The 18,958-nt window shown below is 40.7% G+C and overlaps 1 protein-coding gene across 19 annotated transcripts in view; it reads right to left on the reverse strand.

The window, feature by feature from the left end:
* celf6 (CUGBP Elav-like family member 6) overlaps window positions 1-3,858 on the reverse strand; it is a 162,665-nt gene extending 158,807 nt beyond the window's left edge. For 8 of the 19 annotated variants that reach the window (XR_012590264.1, XM_074610550.1, XM_074610512.1 and 5 more), the window contains exon 1: window positions 2,903-3,857. Coding sequence is in view for 18 of the 19 variants with exons in the window: in XM_074610550.1 (XP_074466651.1) it covers window positions 2,903-3,152 (250 nt within the window). In the remaining variant the exon portion in view is untranslated. Of the gene's footprint in view, window positions 1-2,902 lie in introns of all 19 variants that reach the window. The other 11 variants (XM_074610628.1, XM_074610603.1, XM_074610500.1 and 8 more) reach the window with 7 other exon arrangements.
* Between the last annotated feature and the right edge of the window lie 15,100 nt (window positions 3,859-18,958).

Genomic DNA, 18,958 nt, shown 5'->3' on the forward strand with positions numbered 1-18,958 from the left:
GTAGGGTCATTTTCTCATAGACTTCTACACAATCAGACTTCTTTTTGCAACCAAAGGCGTCGCCCCCTGCTGGCTGTTAGAAAGAATGCAAGTTTAAGGCACTTTCACATTGGCTTCACTTTTCAGACGCGGAGGTCGCTGCCTGGTCACCAACTTTGTCTGGAATTGTAACAAGTTGTGCTCTACCGTATACTATTTAATATAAAACTTTTACACAACTATAAACTTCACTGTCAAGTTTGGGTTTTATATCCTTATTGATTTCAGCCGGTAAATGAGGAGGAAAATGTTTAACAGTAAAGCAAGAACCAGCTTTCTTGTATTATTATTTTTTATTATTACATTTTGTTCACAGGCTTTTTTTAAAAGAGGAGTTATGTACAACTTGGTACTTTAATATACATTATTTCTGAAGCAATTAAATTTCACATTGATGAAGTCTGTGTAATACGGTTAAAGCTGCGGAAAATAGCCAGTAAACCTTGAGATGAGATTGCTTGTCAAATTAAATCACATAATGTATAAGTTAGAAGTCTACTGATATACAGTATAAGACTGATGTACTGACCTTGGTGTGTTGTTTGCAACAGAATTCAGTTTAAAGAAACCAAAGTACTTTCACAGTACAGTCAAAGTAATTAATTCTACATTCAATTCCTCTACAAAAGCTTTTCTCTGATTCAGGATGGGCATCCATTCAGTGCTTTAAAGTGCTCTCCTTGAGTGACACAGCAAATGATACACTATACTTCTGTTTTGTTAACGACACTAATCCCATTTTCTTACTCTAGTACTTTCTTGCTTCGGTCTACAGGTATCACACATCGACGCAGCGTGAGGCATGAACACGGTTTAGGTGAGTGGCCAATAAGAAAAACTCATCCATATAATGCATTGGTGAAATCTTATTAAAAGTGCACGCTTGTGCTCCCAAAGTGACTTTGAATGTCACGCGGGATGAAGTGGGCATAACGCATACATCAGAGTGGCCTTGGCGGAAGAAGATTTGAACGGGCACACAGTCTGGCTTTGGAACAGGATTATCCGTCCCGAGGCAACCATCCTCCAGAGTGTTGACATTCAGGGATAGTCGAGGACAGGCGTAAACAACATCAGAAATATTGTTTTAATCGATCATTGGGGCTCCAAAGAGGAGCACCGGAAAGAGGAGGAGCAGGTTTCAGCAACCGGCGATGCTGATGCTGTGCTGGAGGAACAGGTGGTGCACGGAGACCTTCAGGGTTTGCACACACACAAGAAAGCAACGCTGAGCCCACACTCATTTCTTTCCCCCCACAAGAGCGCTTTGACTTGCGCTGATCAATAAGATCATGAACTGTAGCCACTGACTAACATATCATACATAATTTGCCTGCCTTCTAATGAATAGATTATTTATTTATTTTTTACAGATTGTGAATTCAATGTGTGTGTGATTTAAAATTCCATCTAAAATTGCAGCATAATTAACAAAAATACTATCAATCACAAACAGCAGTGGCATAATAACACAAGCTGATAATAAACTAGGTAGGACAGCCGGCTTATGTGTGATGACACGGATAGTGCTGGAAGTGTGACCTTATTTTGGCTTTATTAATAAATGAAATAATAAAATGAAGAAATTAAATGATAAAATGAAAAACACTAGCAAATAAAGGTTTTAAAAGCCAGGAATTATAATAATAATAGTAATAATACTAACTTTTATTATTACATTTTTAGATTTCCCTTAGCCACGATAGAATGAGATTAAACACTAGTGGAAGGTGCAATTCAAGATTTGTAATAAAAAAATTAAAAATCTAAATGCAAATAGGAATAAAGCCACTGCCTTTTCAATAATGTATATATTATAAGTACATTAAATTCATATTATATTTGGTTGTACATTAAAATGTTCAAATATAATAAGATAAGTGCAATAAGTTGTGTTTAAAACCAGACTTTGAATTTTTGGGACTTTTATTTGTGCCAAGCAGCACCATTATAACTATCATTAGAAGTGATCGATCTCTGACTAATTACTAAGTGAATACTGATCGTGTTGGACAGTGAGTGCAGGGTGGTGAGAACAGAACAGAACAGAACAGAACAGAACAGAACAGAACAGAACAAGCGAGAGAGAGAGAGAGAGAGAGAGAGGACACGATGCATGCTGGATCTCAGCCTCTACTATTATCCTGCTTTTGTACTTCCTGACTGCAAACCCGCCCACGGAGCAGCAGCAGCAGCACAATACACAGCTGCCATGTAAATAGTATTTTCCACCCTCTAATGACGTCCGAAGAAGAAGAAGAGCAGGCTTACATACATATTATAGCCCTCTGAAAGGTCAAAGCAGCATGCCAGCACCACCTTAATCACGGATGCTGATTGCCTGATAATGGTTTGCACTTTCCGCTCTCCTCCTGAAAGCATTTTGTTTATTTCTTTCTCTCTGTGCTGCAAATGGACTCTGTGATGCAGAACAGTTTTTTTTTTTTTTTAGTTGTGAAGATTAATTTTTTTTGCAGCTGTATGAATAATAACACGGAGCTTCTTCTTTTGCCTGCTGTCCCGCCCCCCTTTTAAACAGCACATGAGAGTCAATGTAAACACACAAAGGCGTTTTTTCAGCTGTGTAGTATTCACGTGGATGGATGGTGATGGTGATGCTGCTGGACTCACTAACAATTAACCCTGAGCTCCACGTGTTCTCCCTCTCACACCTCACATATTTGTGTAGGCGTGTATGTATGCATGTGTGTGTGTGTGATGCTCTCACTCTGTCCCGAAACATCTGGAAAATTAACACACTTTTCCTCCTCTGCCCTCTGAATCAGGACGCTCTTTGATTCCTCTCCATCTCTTTCTATCTTAAAGGGACACAAAAGTATAAAGCATAAAAAAGAAAACCAACCTTTATGCATTCCCGTGAACCTGTCTTTCAGTACAGTGAGTTCGTATATCTTTCCGAATTCCTCAAACAGCGGTTTCAGGTCCTTTTCCTCCAGGTTTCTGGGAATCTGCCCGATGAAAAGCTTGATGGCGTCGTGGTCCTTCATTGGGATGGTGTTCTGGCCGATGGTGAGCCCGTTCATCCTGCCGGCGCTGTTCGTGGTGCTGAATCCATTCTCTTGCTGCACTCCGTTTGCAGTGACTGTAGCCATCTTTCCTCAATGGGGCCGGCGAGCTGCTCTCTCTCTCTCTCTCTCTCGCTCTCTCTCTCTCTCTCTCTGTGTAGTCAACTGCACACAGTGTGTCTCCCCTCCTCTTCCTCACTATCCCCACTACTCCTCCTCCTGGTTCTCCCTCCCTATACTCTCTCTCCTCTTCCCTTGTTTTTGGAATCAGCCCCTTATTTTTATTTTTTTTTTTCTTATGCTTTATGTCTTTTCATTTTTTAAAGCGCCTCTGCTGCCACTCTGACCGTGACGTCAGCTCGTACTCTTAAAGAGCAGGCAGGCCACGCCCCCCTTTCATCACCTCATTTGCATAATGAGCCCAGGCCAATGGGAGAGCAGGGATGACTGGAGGGTCCCTCAGGGTAGAGTAGGAATGCAAACATTTGTGTAAGAGTGGAAAAGCTTGGGACATTTAAACAGTGCCAAGGCAGCGTTTTGTGCTATTACAGTGTGTCCTGCTTATGTCAGGTCATTTAGTTTTAGTTTTAGCAACGAGGCACAATCGGGGGTCGGTTTTCGGGGGGAATAAAATGGTAAATGGACTTGCATTTATATAGCGCTTTTCTAGTCTTCCGACCACTCAAAGCGCTTTACACTACATGCCAGCATTCACACACTGATGGCAGAGGCTGCTAAGGTGCCACCTTTACCCATCAGGATCTAATCTAAATACTCATTCACATACCGATGGCTATGCCTTCAGGAGCAATTTGGGGTTTGCTCAAGGACACATCAACATGTGACCCGGAGCAGCCAGGGATCGAACCACCGACCTTGATTGGTGGACAACCTGCTCTACCCTCTGAGCCACAGCCGCCCTAAATAGCTTTGTAATGGCAACTCATAGCGTAGATGCTCTACATCAGTACTTTTAAATATTTAAATAAATCTGGTGAATCAGAATTTAAAACTGCGGTTATAAAGAATATGTCCTTTATTTTGGGTGATTTATATCTTTAATATATTTTAATTCTTGTATATTGTACATTGGAGGATTTACAATATGTAGACCGTGTCCTCATAACACTTCTGGTCTGCCGGACCCAGGTGTGCTGCTAAATAATTGCATTCATCTGGCATACTGGGCATAAAACAGTCCCTGTCAGATGTTTAGAAAGAAAACCAGCAGGGCTGTATAGGTCCCGAGGACTATTCATGAAAGACACGTGCTGTGAAGCCTCGCAGAGATGTTCTGTACAGCGGTGGTCCTCAATCCTGGACCTCAGGATCCAGGGCCCTGCTGGTTCTCATTCTAGCATCTAACAGGGACTATTTTACACCCGAGACGCCAGGTGAATGCTATTAACTACCTGGGAGGTTAGGAAACCAGCAGGGCTGGGATTTCTGTGGGATGAAAACCACTGCTCTAGGTATCAGGCTCTACTGGGCAAATATTCTTATATTTAATACTATATATTTTTCATAGGCCTAGTTAGGAGCTCTTTTAAGCATAAATACTTTATAAAATTTCAAATATCACATGAAATAAAAATTGTTCTGAGTTACTATTGCTCTAAATATAGCTTTAGCTATTGATCAAGAATTTAGCTTTAGCAGATTAAACTGTTCCCAACATGGAGTTTAAAGTGATAGTTTGGGTGTTTTGAAGTGGGGTTGTATGAGGTACCTATCCATGGTAGGTGTATTACTTAGAGTAGTAGATGTAGATGTAATAGATCTTACTGAAAGTGAAACTATGCTCTCTCCAAAGCCACCAGAATCCATTGACAAAAACAGTATAGATAAGTTTCACTTTCAGTTCAGTTTGCTGTCGGAAATTATTCTAAATATACACTTAGATGGATATCAATTGTATTAGGTTAGCCTTTCTTTTTGGTGGCTAAAATAAGTTTTTCTGCCGTCCCCGTCCACAGTAGTACACTGCTTTGCTCCGGTGCCGGTGCGCCTGTCTGTTTCTACAAACTGGGGTGTGCCGACCGTCATCTACTGTAAGTAATACACCTACTATGAATAAGTAACCCATACAAACCCCACTTCAAAACACCCAAACTATCCCTTTAAGTACAGATCCTCATGTTGAGGCAGGACTATCATCTTTTTCACAAGTCCTCATATGATCTCTCTTCATTTTTTACAGTATGCTCTTCTCCAACATAACAGTGGGGATTTTGTTAGCTCGCTGGTACTTTACAGACATCAAGCATATTCATCAACGGTCTCAAACCTCAGCTTCTTTCATTTAAAAGGACGATTTGGAAAGAAAACGGAAGCTTGGTCAGGTGCTCCGATCAAAGGCATATTTGGGTGAATAATTAAAAAGATAGCAGCATGCTGGAATGCAGCACGCAGCAGCCTTTGGAGTGTAGCACCATTTAAAAACAAACTCTCTCTCTCCGCTTCACGAAGACAATGTGAACAGATGGAGAGGACAAATAAGGAGAAAGCACAACACTGTAGTTTTGATGTCAGCTCAGACCTCAGGATTCAGTGCTGCCTTATGTGTCACTGTCCGTGGTGCTGAATCAACACTGCCATTCAGAGACCCGTGAAATAGATTGTTGGAGCTACAATTTTAACAGAATACATGTTTGCACTACAAATTGTCTAACACCCTCTCTATCTATCTGCTGTTTCCAAACTGGCCTGTCCTTTACTTCGCACAGGGAATGATGCATTCACCGCCACTCTTCAGAATAGTTTTGTTATTCATGCAAGTGAGCATGTGCACTGACAGTGTTGCATTGCTCGCACACAGAAAGGTCTAATTAGTGCAGATGGGAATATAACGTCAATACAAGGGCAGTCCGCCTCACACTGACATGAGTAATTATGCTTGATATGACGGCATTTATGTGGATCATATCGTGTATCAGTGATCAATTGGATGTGTGCAAATTGATTATGGGAATCGTTAATAAGGGCTGCACGCTAGCATGTAGAGTAATAAGATCTGCCCTGTTTAAGGGTCTTTGAGAAAGACATGGAGTCTGTGACACCTCCGGAGGTGTTGTTCTGTAACTGAGCGTGACCTCTGATCCCTTTGTGGATTTGGGCGAGAAAACGTGGTATCAGAAGAGGAACGCACAAAACTACGTGTCCAGTGTTGAAATGCATTGAACCGACACGCTTAACCTCTGTTAGGTCAGAATTAATTGGCTAGTAAGAAGATGTAATTAAATAGTAGTGATTATTTTGTTCTGTTGCTTCTGCTAATTAGGAGACTGCAGCTGCCTCGCAATAATATTTAACATTTGTAGTGCCACATGAGTATCTATCTGTATATCTATCCATATATCTATATATCTATCTGTATCTGTCTGTCTATCGACTCTAACAACCCTATTTCATGTCTGCAAAAGGTAGTAACTCACCCAAAACACTTTATTCATGCTTCAAAACCTTGTTTCTTTGTCAGCAAACTGGCCAATAGAACCAATATGAAAAGTTGTTTTGTCATTGTGTGAGCTGTACTGGGCAAAATATGTCAATGCTTTTTCACCATGGCAGTCAATCCTGGAAATGTTTCTTATATACAAGTTTCTGTTTTACTTGTTTGTTGACAGTAACTGTTTACTGTACTATACCAGAATGTCAGTCTTTTCTAGCCGAAGGCTATTGTAGCAGGTAAAAGTTTACTGGGAAAAGTCAATACTGTGCAATACCATCTACACAGAAAAAGGATATGCACATTTGTGTTTACAGTAAATGTATTTGTGTAGCAATGTGTTACATGAATTATGAACAGAAAATGCACCTTTGAGCTTTCATATATAGTCATATACAGTGAAGGGAAAATTTGCCATAAACAAAAAAACGCAACAATGAAAAAACCTGCGGTAGTTTAGTAAAAAAAAAAAAAATTGTACCTCCTCACAGTAGGCTATATGTATTACCATGTCATAGATATTTATGGAATATACATGTATGTCTGACAGATTGTAGTGTACAACAGTTTCACTGAGATTCAACTTTTGAGTTTTGATCAGCAAGACATGTGCGGTAAGTGGTTATTGTGCAAATTGTACTTACATGTGCCAAAACATGTGCAATTTGAATGAATGAGAAATTCTTATCTGTCATGAACAACAAACTAATTGTTCAGAGATTTGAGCTTATTGTTTTGAAAACATAATTCTCATTCGGGAATTGAGCCAAAGCGAATGAGGAAAAACTGTAAATGATTGATAACATCTTTGTCATGAAAAATTCAACAAAATCAGCATCTCCCATGAGTCAGTAATTGAGCTGACCAGTTTCTGCCCCCCGCCGATACCAAAGCAAATTTGACATTTAAATGCCTTCAGTGAGTTACTTAGTGTTTATGTTATCAGAGGATTCTTATCTACCATAAATAGACAACGGGGTGGCCACCTTTTTCAAAAAATATCTTACAGTATGATAAGCGCGTGCATTTGTAGGGTCACCCCCAGTGGGAAGTGTCGCGGTGTACCCGATGAACATGTTTGGTCACGAGGTAGTAGAGAAGTCAGCTTTGATGGATTATGAGGCCTGTGTGCGTGTGTGTGTGTGCGTTCACCCCCGATGCCTGTCAGAGTGAATGGTCTTTGGGGATAGTTGTATTCTGAGAGCAACTAACAGTAACATCTGGCACTGCATTGGCTTTGTTATGAATATTTATTTATTTCCTATTTAATCATGTCTTTGTAGACCATCTCAAAAAAATCCTGCCGAGTTTTTTTGCTCTGAGTGGGGATCAAAAACACAACGGGTCTCCCTCGTCAATACCATCAGGGCCATTCTTTCCCACAAAGACGAAGCTAATTCAGCCTCTGCTTATTGGCTTTGTGATTTTTTTTTTGTTTCCTTTTATTTTGTCATTTCTCTGCGGGATAGTTTGCCTGCACAGCTGTGAAGACTTGTGAAAGTGCCTGGCAGGAGGATATGCAGGTACTGCATGATCTCTTCAATTATGCCTGTCTGTAAGCATCCTCTTTGTTCGAACACAGGCAAGCGTATCAGAAAGGTTGACAGGGTTCTTCTTCTTGTCTGTGCCAAGCTCAGCACCTGGATGGTTGAACAGGGCACCTCTGCCGATTGCTCTCCTTTCAGACAAAAGCGCAGTCTGAACAGTTCCAGCTGTGTTTGTGAAGTGGCTGTGAACTTGCAAGAAGAACCAAACGGAGGGAAAGAAGTCCCTTAAGGATCTCGCGCACCTAGAGACGCATTTCCCTCAAATTATTCTCTTATTATTTCTGGATGGAAACTGTATTCGCCCATTAGCAATGAGCAAGGATTTTTTCCCTCAGTAGGCCGGCTAGAATTGGAATCGAGAGGGGGCGCGAACATGGTGAATGTGTCAGCACAATCATTTCCAGACTAATGCAAAAAATATTTACCCTGAGTATTTCACACAGTACAACTGCTATTTTCCAGTATTGAGTGAGTGCCGTTTCTGTTTTTATTACCAAAATTATTCACCCCGCTGTCAAGGTGACTTGTTGGAATGTCACAGACACACCACTTGAAACAGCTCCCAAAAAATATAGTCCCTTGAAGGAGCAAAAATCAGTGACATAAGTCATGCAATGTGCATAACAGCTTGGTGTCATGCACAATTCCTTTATACTGTGTGTTCATTATCCCATTAAAGTGGATATATGGAGTGGGCCAGGTGGAACGTAGTCATGCATGAACATTTTTCACTGTCTGTTCTGTAGAGTGAGTCCAAAAAGGAGAGCAACCATTGATATTCATGGCGCAGCCGGTATGAGGTGTGACAGTATTTTTTTGTGAATCTGCGAGTGTATATGGTAATACCAGAGCAGCCTCAAACCTCAACTGCAGTCTCTGCCTGAGGGAGGGGGTGCACTGTCCTCCCCCCTTACACACACGCGCACACACACACACACACACAGGCTCAGCAAGATAAAGAACCACTCACTCAGAAGCCATAATTTTCTCTTAAAACACAATTTCTTGCCAGTTCATTTGCTTCTGTGCTGTAGGGAAAATGCAGGAGTGATTGTTGATCCAGCCCCGAACAATGTTTTTGCTAAATTAAGTTTTGCTCATTTTTATTTTGAAAAGGCGGATTACATCTATATTTTCCCTTTTATGGGCGATGTTTCGTCTGTGCTGCTGTTGATGTTCCGTTGAATGATAAGCAGGCTTCTTGCTGCATGTTTTAAGTTCACTAGTGATGCAAGGTAGTGAATAAATGAGAGAAAAACAAAGAAGAGGTCAGAGAGACCACAATGAGTCATCCGCTTTCTGGCAGCTAATGAATCCCAGAATACTCTGTGCAGGCCTCCCATGAGTACAGCCACATAGGCATTGCTTCCATCGCTGTTGCATGTTTATGCAGTATTTTGCTTTCGCTTTTTGTTAAGTATTAACTGTAGATCAGTGTGTATGTATATTATGATTCTGCATCTTTGTAGGTGGTTGGTTGGAATGATCTCATTGGTTATCTCCGTAGACTGTATATAATCAAATTGACACATGTTCTATTACACAATCGTGACGGTTATGGAAGTTAAAGTTACATCTCCTCTCTTGTACAAATCCCGAGCCTCCGACTGTGTAACTACTTAACTCAGCAGCTGTCAGTCACAGCTGTCATCATGACGTCTCACCCCCTTTTTATAGCATCAAATAACTAATTAAAACCAAACTTATTAGAAAAATGAACACTTTAACAATATACATCAGCGTGATAAGAACTACCTAAAATGACAGAAACCATCTTTGGGAAAAATCTATTTGACGTGTACTTTGACTTTTTATTTTGGCCCATGTTCCATCCACTAACATGGAGGAGGCAGGCTTTATGAGCTATACTGCAGCCAGCCACCAGGGGGCAATCAAGATGTTTTGGCTTCACTTTTGGGGAGCTGTCATGTCGTTCATCTTTATATACAGTCTATGATGGAAACTATGACAATGCAGCTTTGTAGTTGGTTGGTTGAAATTATCTCATTGGTTATCCCTCAACATCTACTATAACGGTGCATTTTAAAAACAGGGCTATCCAGCGGCTGAGGTCATCTTATAATCTAAGACGATTGGAAAAGAAAAGACAAGTTGAATATATAAATACGTGGTGTTCAGGGAGTGGTTGCAAGTTCTTGCTAAGATTGCAAGTATTGCTGATGTGCCCATTGAAATTGCACCACAGTCCGACAGAAAACTGCAATACTACTGTGCAGCTCAGTAGTGATACTGTAATATAAGTGTTGTGTGTAAATATGTGGTGTACATACATGCACTCATTCCCTCTCCTCCTACTCCCCTTCCCTTAGGCTGTTGTTGCAAAACTGATGTCACTTTTCTGTCAACCTAGATTCCTCTGATATGGATTATAAAGGACCTACGGCTGTTTGAGAGAACCATCTCTTCCCAACAGTGGTTCATACAACTTTTTAAAACTTAAAAAAGTTACTGTGTGTACCGTGTAATAGCATTTACTGTAAACAAAAAAAACAGCTCTATCCCTAAAATAAAGATAGTTTATCGTTTATAACTTCAGTGGAAGTTGCAGTAGTGTGTCAGGGGTTTAGTATATCATTGTAGAGTATCCTTTTGATGCAAAATGTATCAAAGATCTTTTTCAAAGCCACTCAGAACTAGTATTGTTTCATGGCCTTACTTTGACAAGTTGACCTAGTTATTGTATCTTGCAAATGTTTTAAAAAGTTTAGCACACACTAAAACACACACACACACACACAAAAGTGCTTACGTGCACCAAAAGTTGAAAACAGTTGCAGGACAATTACATTGCAGTGGACTAACAAAGACCAAGCCTCAGCAGAATGCGGTGTAAAACTTTATTGCAATATGGATGGCGAAAGAAGCTGACTGGTGAGTAGAGGTGATGGGGTCAGGGGATGATGGGATCTGGTGGGGGGGTGAGACTCAGGGTGCAGGCAACTTCTCGGCTTGGAGTCTTCAGGCTACCCCTGAGGTTCCTCAGGAGAGAAGACTTTGGAAAGAGAGTCAAGAAACGGGGAGGGAGGAGGAGAGTTGTAAGAACTTGAAAAATCTGAGAAGCCTGCTCTCTGTTCCTTAACTTGCATTGGTTCAACATTTTGGGAAACTTGCCTAGTTGCTTTCTTCTTGGGAGTTTGATGAGAAAATCAACCATAAAGACTGGAAACAAGGAAACAGCTAGCCTGGCTCTGTCCGACGGTAACAAAATCTGCCTACCAGCACCTCTAAATCTCACTAATTAACACTTTATATCTGTTTTTTAATGGGTACAAAGACCAAAGTGTGAAAAACAACAAGTTTTGGGGTTTTCTTTGAACAGGAATGGTAAATTCCTGGAGCGTTGTCCTTTTGGTGAGATTGCACATAACACCCCTGAAAGCTACAACCTCTACTTTTTACACTTTGGTGTTTGTGTGGATTAAACTAACAAGATGCTATACATGTATTGATTAGTTAGAGGTGCTGGTAGGACAGAGCCAGGCTAGCTGTTTCCTCCAGTTTCCAGTCACTGTGCCAAGCTAACTGGCTACTGGCTCCAGCTTCATATTTACCATACTGACACAAGGTGATATTACTCTTCTTATCAAACTCTCAGCAAGAAAATTAATAAACTTATTTTCAAAATAGGAGACAGTGCAAGTTAGCCCCATTCTTCTGAAAAAAAGTTTCTTTATTCACTGCATCAGTAAATGTACAGGACTCTGTAACACATGCCACACATGTTAATGGAACAGGGCAGGCTGTTCTCATACACGGTTCGTAGCATACCTACGAAAAGTAATGCACTGTAATTTATATATGTATCCCACGAAATCAATTCGTATGTAATCCACATAATTGTGAGGCCACATAAGGGTGGAGGTTGGGGTGGATGGGTGGGTCAAAAAACACCGGACTTTTGTCCCAGGAGACCGGTGTTTGTAACCAGCATGAAACCAGAAGTCAACGTTTTTCAACGATTTATTTGTCACGTATCTTCCATAATTAAATTATACAACTTCCGGAGTTATTTTAACCCAAACCACAATCTTTTCCTAAAGCTAACTAAGTAGTTTTGTTCCTTAAACCTAGCCAAGTTGTTTCCTGTGATGACGGAAGTTTATTTTGAAAGAACTGGAGCAGAAATTGATAAGTGCAACATTCGCTTGAAAAATGAGGAATAACTTTTCGTAAGATATCATACGAACAGGATAACTCCAAATGTGATGACTAGCGGTACCTGTAACCATGTTATGAGTGACATTTATTTGAGTAGATAGACACTTGGGGGTTAAAAATGTTTTTCTTTTATAGATCAGGCAAAGGCATCATAATGACTACAGACTATAAAAGTTATTGGTATTTCAACAGCTTGGAAAGAGAAGACTTTTCAAAGCTGTAGTCATAAGTGCCTTTAAAATAAACACCCCTCTGAGCTTGTCATTACCAACAATAACATCAGCGCAATGTCATCAGCGTCTGAAAACATCAGAATGAAATTGCCGTTTCAATTTGCAGGAGTGTGGTTTGACAGATGTTTTTTGTATATATAAAATTAGAGCAGACTGAAATGTAGATGATCCGCAGTGTCCTTGAATTCCAAATCAACACTCTTTAATACCACCTAGCTAAGGAAGGGCCCCTGAAAGCATGGAAACCATTACTGTTACATTATGGAAATTGGCATCAGTTATCTGTTCATAATCATCATGACACAATAAAAAATCTAATTGTGAGGAGGCATGATTGAAAGATTAGCTTAGTAAAATGCCAATAAAGAGTCTGCCCTCACGCTTTAATGGTAAAAAATAAAATAAAGTAATGTTCTCACTAGTGGCTGCTTTTTTTCAGAATGCAGTAGACGTATACTGCAAATAAATGTACAGGGATTTGTCTTAGTGACATTGGCGCAGAGACATTGACAACTTACAGAGTTCCACAGTGCATACTGAAGCAACAATGGCACAAGGACAACCGGACTTTATGCACCATGCGATGCAAAAGACGATGAAATATGTACTTTAGAGAGTGGCATACAAATTCCTCAGCATAGTTTGTAAAGTAAAGAAATTGACCAAGAGATCACGCAAAACACAGTATAGTTATGGCGGGTATACAGCTGGTCAAATATAATACTCCATTCTAATTTGCAGTTGCATCAGTGAGATACTGCCTAATCTGAGGCTGCTCACATCTGTTAAGTAGCTTCAATAGCAGTGATGATGAGACCAGTGTACAGTTGGACTATCATGCTTAGTCAGTGATTGTGCAAATGACAAAGTCAACACAAAATGAAATTCCTTGCATAGACCCGTGCATACAAAGAAAGAAAGAGGCATGTATTAAAGGTTCTCTATAAGATATCCAGAGCATTAATATAGCAGCAAACAACTATATGCTATGTAAAGATATAGAGTAATGTCTACCTGAGCAGAGAATTAAGTCAATTTCCTCTGTGTGTGTTGTTACAATCCGAGTTTCTCTGTGCTTTGTTGACATCGTCGGGCCGGCCTTCGCGTGCCTTTTAGTGGACGTTCGTGCATGTGAGCATGGCTCGCTCGCTCTGGCACTGGCTCGCTCACGGCCGCCACTCTGCACTGCGCTCCTTTGGCGGTTACAGCGGATAACGCCGTCCTGATTGACAGCGCCATTGCAGAAGCGTAGCACCCACCCTCCAGTTACTGCTGTACAAAATTAAAACTAAATTATTTCTCTTCTATTGTCATATTCTACCGAAATGGCCGGTGTTGAACATTAAAATATTATAAATATAATAAGTGTTTTCAGTCCACAATGGCAGCAGCGTCTGTTGTCAAAATAACACTGAAGTTTTGTCTCTTTGCTTCTATACTCTTTGACAGAAATGCTCCCAGTCTCACATTTAGCCCCTTTAATGTTGAAGTAATAAAACAATTAAAAATCAACACTTTGTTATTGATGTGAATTCAAATGACTCAGCAATACAAAAAGTCCCCACTCCCAATACAGGTGTGGGTTTAACAACTTCTTGAATGGGGGGAGACCGCTAACCTTTCTGCCACTCACCCCACCACTGCATGATGTGATGCCCCTAATTTCCACAAAGTGTTGCCCACGCAGGCACAAATATATGCACATAAGTGCAAGTTCACCCTATATTTCTGAGAGTTAGACGAGGACACGGTGGACCCTCACGCTGTGCAGCGCGACAGAAAGAGCACAGTGGAGCTTACACAGCACTCAGCTATTGTCAGGCTCGATGCCATGCCTTGCACCAACAGCTTGCACTCTGTTTCCATCAGATGTAACACACACAGTCTGGCACTGCAGCCACTCAAACCTTGTTAGTTGCTTTAGCCCCTGTTTACAGAGACTGGGCATTTTGTCATGTTGGATTTTGTTCATCTTATATGCGGTAGGGATTGTTTGATCAAGGAGGGTATTTTGTTTTTTTGTTGTTGTTTTTCGCTGTAGGCTGCTTCGACAGCTTGAGGTGAGCTGATCTGGATCCTCCCTCGGCAGCACCAGAAACACACATTGTTAATGGGCGTCTTTATGGCGCCGCAGAGTTGTCATCACAGTCTGTTTTTACTTTGGTGGAGGCCCGGCAGGATCAGCCGTGTGGCATTTGAAGCTCACGCCGTTGACTCACAAACAGCGCTGCTTCACAGAGCCTACACAACTAGTTCACAAGCTGTTCTGTCGCACATGTTGCCTTCCATCACGCCGCTTTGGAGAGACCGAAATAAAGTAACGCGCTCCCTCCTAAATCTATTTTTCATTAGCTTTTAGCGCTGCGTTGTGCAAGCTGTTTGATTTCGGCAGTGCTGCCTTTAGAGCTTTGGCTCAACACATCAAAACTCCTACATCTCCTTGCAACTCCTAAAACCTTTGGAGGATCCTTTCTTGTTTTTGAGTCCAGAAATAGGAAACACATAGGCAAACACATATGCCAAAGAGGCATTTTAATAAAGTGTGTGCATGTTTTAGTTCACAGCTTCAACAGAAATAATTAAAGGGAGAATTATGTGTTTTGATAACATGTAAGCATACACTGCAATGGTATTAACATAAGAAGAAGAAGAAGAAGAAGAAAAAGAAAAAGAATAATAATGACACAATATTATTTCAAATGTTCTGCACCTGTAACTGTCCTTGCTCTCTTTCTTGTGCTGAATCCTTTTCAATTTCCCCACTGGGCTACGTATGTTGAAGCCACAGTGTGCATCTGAGTGTGTGTGCATGCATGAGTGTGTGTGCGTGTGTGTGTGTCTCTATATGATTCACACACCAGCCTGAGTATGTGGCGAATCGAAGCCCACCTCTCTTAAGATGTCGAGGACCTCAGGGGCTCAATATAATATTGTTGTTTTCTACTTATTTTCTAAGAATGTTCCATTCCCAATAGTGCGCTTCAATCCCGTATAATGCTGTTTATTGTGCTGGAAGGACAGGATATATTTGTTTTGCAGTCTAAAGGATGTATTTTGTGTCTCCAAGCACTGAAGGTTATACATTGAATACCGTATAACTGCGCTGACGCAGAGTACAAATAAAGGTCCAACCGCTAGATGTTTCAGTTCATAAACTTTTTATATATTTTACTCTTTATGAAACATTTTCTTTTTTCATATTCTGTAACCCTGATGAAGACTGCAGAGCGGAAGCATTCCGGTTTATTATTTAACTCCATTTGTCACCCAAGTGTTGCTGAATTACTTATTGCTGTTATAGTTTTCATATCCAAGCACCACTTTCAGAGGCAATTTGTTTCATCAAGTATTATATAAACCTATGAGCTAATGTTGACCTTAGGCTGAAACTACCTTAGAAATAACATGTAGTTATGTTTCATGAGTGGGTACAGTTAACAGTTGTTATTTGGTTCTGTAAACAGCAAGCCGCTGTGTATTCTTTCGGACAGTCTGTAGCTGCCTTGAACTTTTGCAGTGCAATTAATTTAACATGTATTTTACCTGTTCATCCTCTCAAAGAGGTGTTTTTATTTATTTATTTACCCATATGTCTGAGCATATTACACTACAGTATGTTGTAGCTGAGAGTACAGTGCATTAATTAGAACCATAACAAAGGGATAGGCACGGATGAAGGTTTTGGATAATTCACCTTTAGTTTAAAGGACCAGTGTGTAACAATTAGGGGGATCTTTTGGCAGAAATGGAGTAAATATATGAATAAGTATGTTTTCTTTAGAGTTAGAATTTTGTTTTGAAATAATAATTTTTGTGTTTTCATTACCTTTTTTCTACTAGCCCATTCACACGGAAAGGGGTATAAATGCCACGATAATGCGCAAGGCGTTTAGCGTGCAATAAGTACACCTTTCTTGATTTCCATGTGTCTTTTGTACACCATGTATCCTGTACTGACTGCAATGTAAACGCATCCATATATTATGCTACGGTAAGAGTTAGTGACGTAGTATAAAAAGCAAGAAAGACCACTTATGATGGGCGTGTGGGGAGGTGAATGGGCCCAACAAACTCTGGTCTTTTAACCAGCTGACCCTTGTTCGACTGGTGTGTTTTTTTTGTAAGTTACTTTAGTGATGTTTGTCATGTGAGTTTCTCATGTGACGATTGTCACGTGATTTTTTGGTGATGTTTGTGACGTGTTTTCCATAGTTGTTTCTGTACATATCTTACTTAGATTACTTCCTTATTTTAAGCCCAAACATGACATTTTCCTTACCCTAACTAAATGGTTCGGGTAAGGACGTTTGTGTGACGTACAAATGATGCACGAAAAGCGACCTAAAAATGACACTCGAAAACGGTAAAATACGTACTCATGACACGTGGAATGTCCGTGTAATGTCGTGGTATTTATACGACTTCCTGTGAGACCGGGTTGATATCTACATAGGGAGTGGGTCCTCTTCACATAACCAACCGCCATGTTGCACCACCATGTTTCTACAGTAGCCAAGAACAACAAACCAAACACTGTTAACTTTTCCTGCTTAGGCCGGAGTCGATAACGTTACTCACTGCCATTGCCGCCACTCTCTCTCTCTTGCTTCACCACTCTAAGCACAAGCTCTGCTCCAAAAAACCTACGCTACTCTTACAACAACTGGCTCAAGAGAGGGCCATTCGCGTTTTTGCATCAGCCACCGTAGTTCTTCTACACGCTTGGGAATGGCTTCACTTGGTTGCAATCTGCAACCTCACTGTGCCAGATCACTGATCCTTTAATATGTACAGGATGTTATGAAAGTTACAAAAGGAGAATTAAATTGTCAAAAACAGTGATGCTATTACAGCACTTTATATAATGCTGAAGGAGGTTATAGGAGAGGTATTATGGATGATTAAACTAACTTTTCAAAAAAAAAAAATGTCTCGCATAAAAACTCTTCTTTTGCTAACTAGTCGCGTACTTACACTTCAAAGGCATTAGGTGAAACCGTCAACCAGCGAGCTGGATTGCATCCATTGTTCTCCTCTGATGGATCATTTGCAACAATCCAGAGATAAATCTACTTTCTATTTTTGGGCTCTGACAGCCTCTACCTGTACCCAGCCGCCTGCTAGCCCCCACCCAGACAGTGACTGGCCTAATGTCTGGTCGCAGTGGCTTCCTTGAAGTGCTCCTGCAAGTTAATAAATTCTGGGCCATCTGTTTCCATACAGCCCCTTTCCATTACCAGGTGCCCCCCCTCCTTTACTTGGACCTCTATCTAATTAACTTTCCTCTCTCTGCCTCTCTTTGTGCCCACATTCAAACTGGGGGAAAGAGAGGTGGGGAGAGTGAAAGAGGGGAAAGGTAAATTTGTTTAACCTGATGTTTTGAGGCAAAGTAAACAGCGCGGTAACCTATTTAGCCACAATGCTATTTTGTGTGATTTAGCAATGATGTTATTAATAACCATGTGAGTCTGAAGGGTACTTAACCATGCAATAAAGAGATGGGGCATTGAGTGCCACCGCTCTGCCTTCGCTTTGGAGAGGAACACTAATTGCTAGTCGGGGAATCTAATGAAAACCCTCCAAACAAATAACAAAGCAGACAGTGAGGAGTGTATGAAGTAGAACAAAGGGAGGAGAGCAATGCAAGGAGAGAATATATGAAATGATGATAATAATAAACACTGTTGGTATAGCTATTAAATGCAGTTAATGCTTCACAGATGGTGAACCGACAGTGATTCAAAGTCACAAGGAGAAACGGTAAAAATGCCAGCCGTGAATTGAAAAAAGGTATTAGAGATCAATAAAAGAAGTATTTATAGTAAGGATAAGGTAGGTAAAAAACAAATAATATAAAAAGCCTTTCTGTGAAACATGTCTTGGGAAGAGATTCAAAAGCTGACCCAAAGGGACAGGAAATGATCTTATTTCATCATCGGATGGCTTTTTATCAAATAAACATGAGCAACAAGTTTCTGCTCCCACAGATTTTGTGTCCTTCCTTTGGATGAATGCTGTTGTTGAGAACAGAAATGGCAGCGGGAAGAAAAACGGCTCTCCGACGCTGAAAAGGACTAAGCAATGCCCACAGCGTATAACGCTTTTAACTACTTTTTGCTGTCACAATCTAACTGAAAGCATCAACCATCAAAGCCATTAGGGTGCCAGAGTGCCCCTGTGGTTTTGCCATTAGCCCGTAATATATTGGCAACAACATGCCACGGTGGCGCTACAGTATCAACATACATACGCTGAGGAAAAAAGGGTGGCACATAAATAGCGTAGCCAAAAGAGCACAACTCTCCGCACAAGGTTAGGATTCCCCATTGTGGAGGAAATGTAAGTTATGTGTCTACATTAAGCTGTAATGTTCTCGGGGAAGATGATGCCACTTTTTATAGCGAGGCTGTTGACTATTCATGAAAATCATGAAGGTGGCTGTAGGAGATTAGATTCCTGCTGTTTGCGGGAAACCCTCGTAAGTCC

This window comes from Sebastes fasciatus, chromosome 2 (assembly GCF_043250625.1).
Source record: "Sebastes fasciatus isolate fSebFas1 chromosome 2, fSebFas1.pri, whole genome shotgun sequence".
Lineage (NCBI taxonomy): Eukaryota > Metazoa > Chordata > Actinopteri > Perciformes > Sebastidae > Sebastes > Sebastes fasciatus.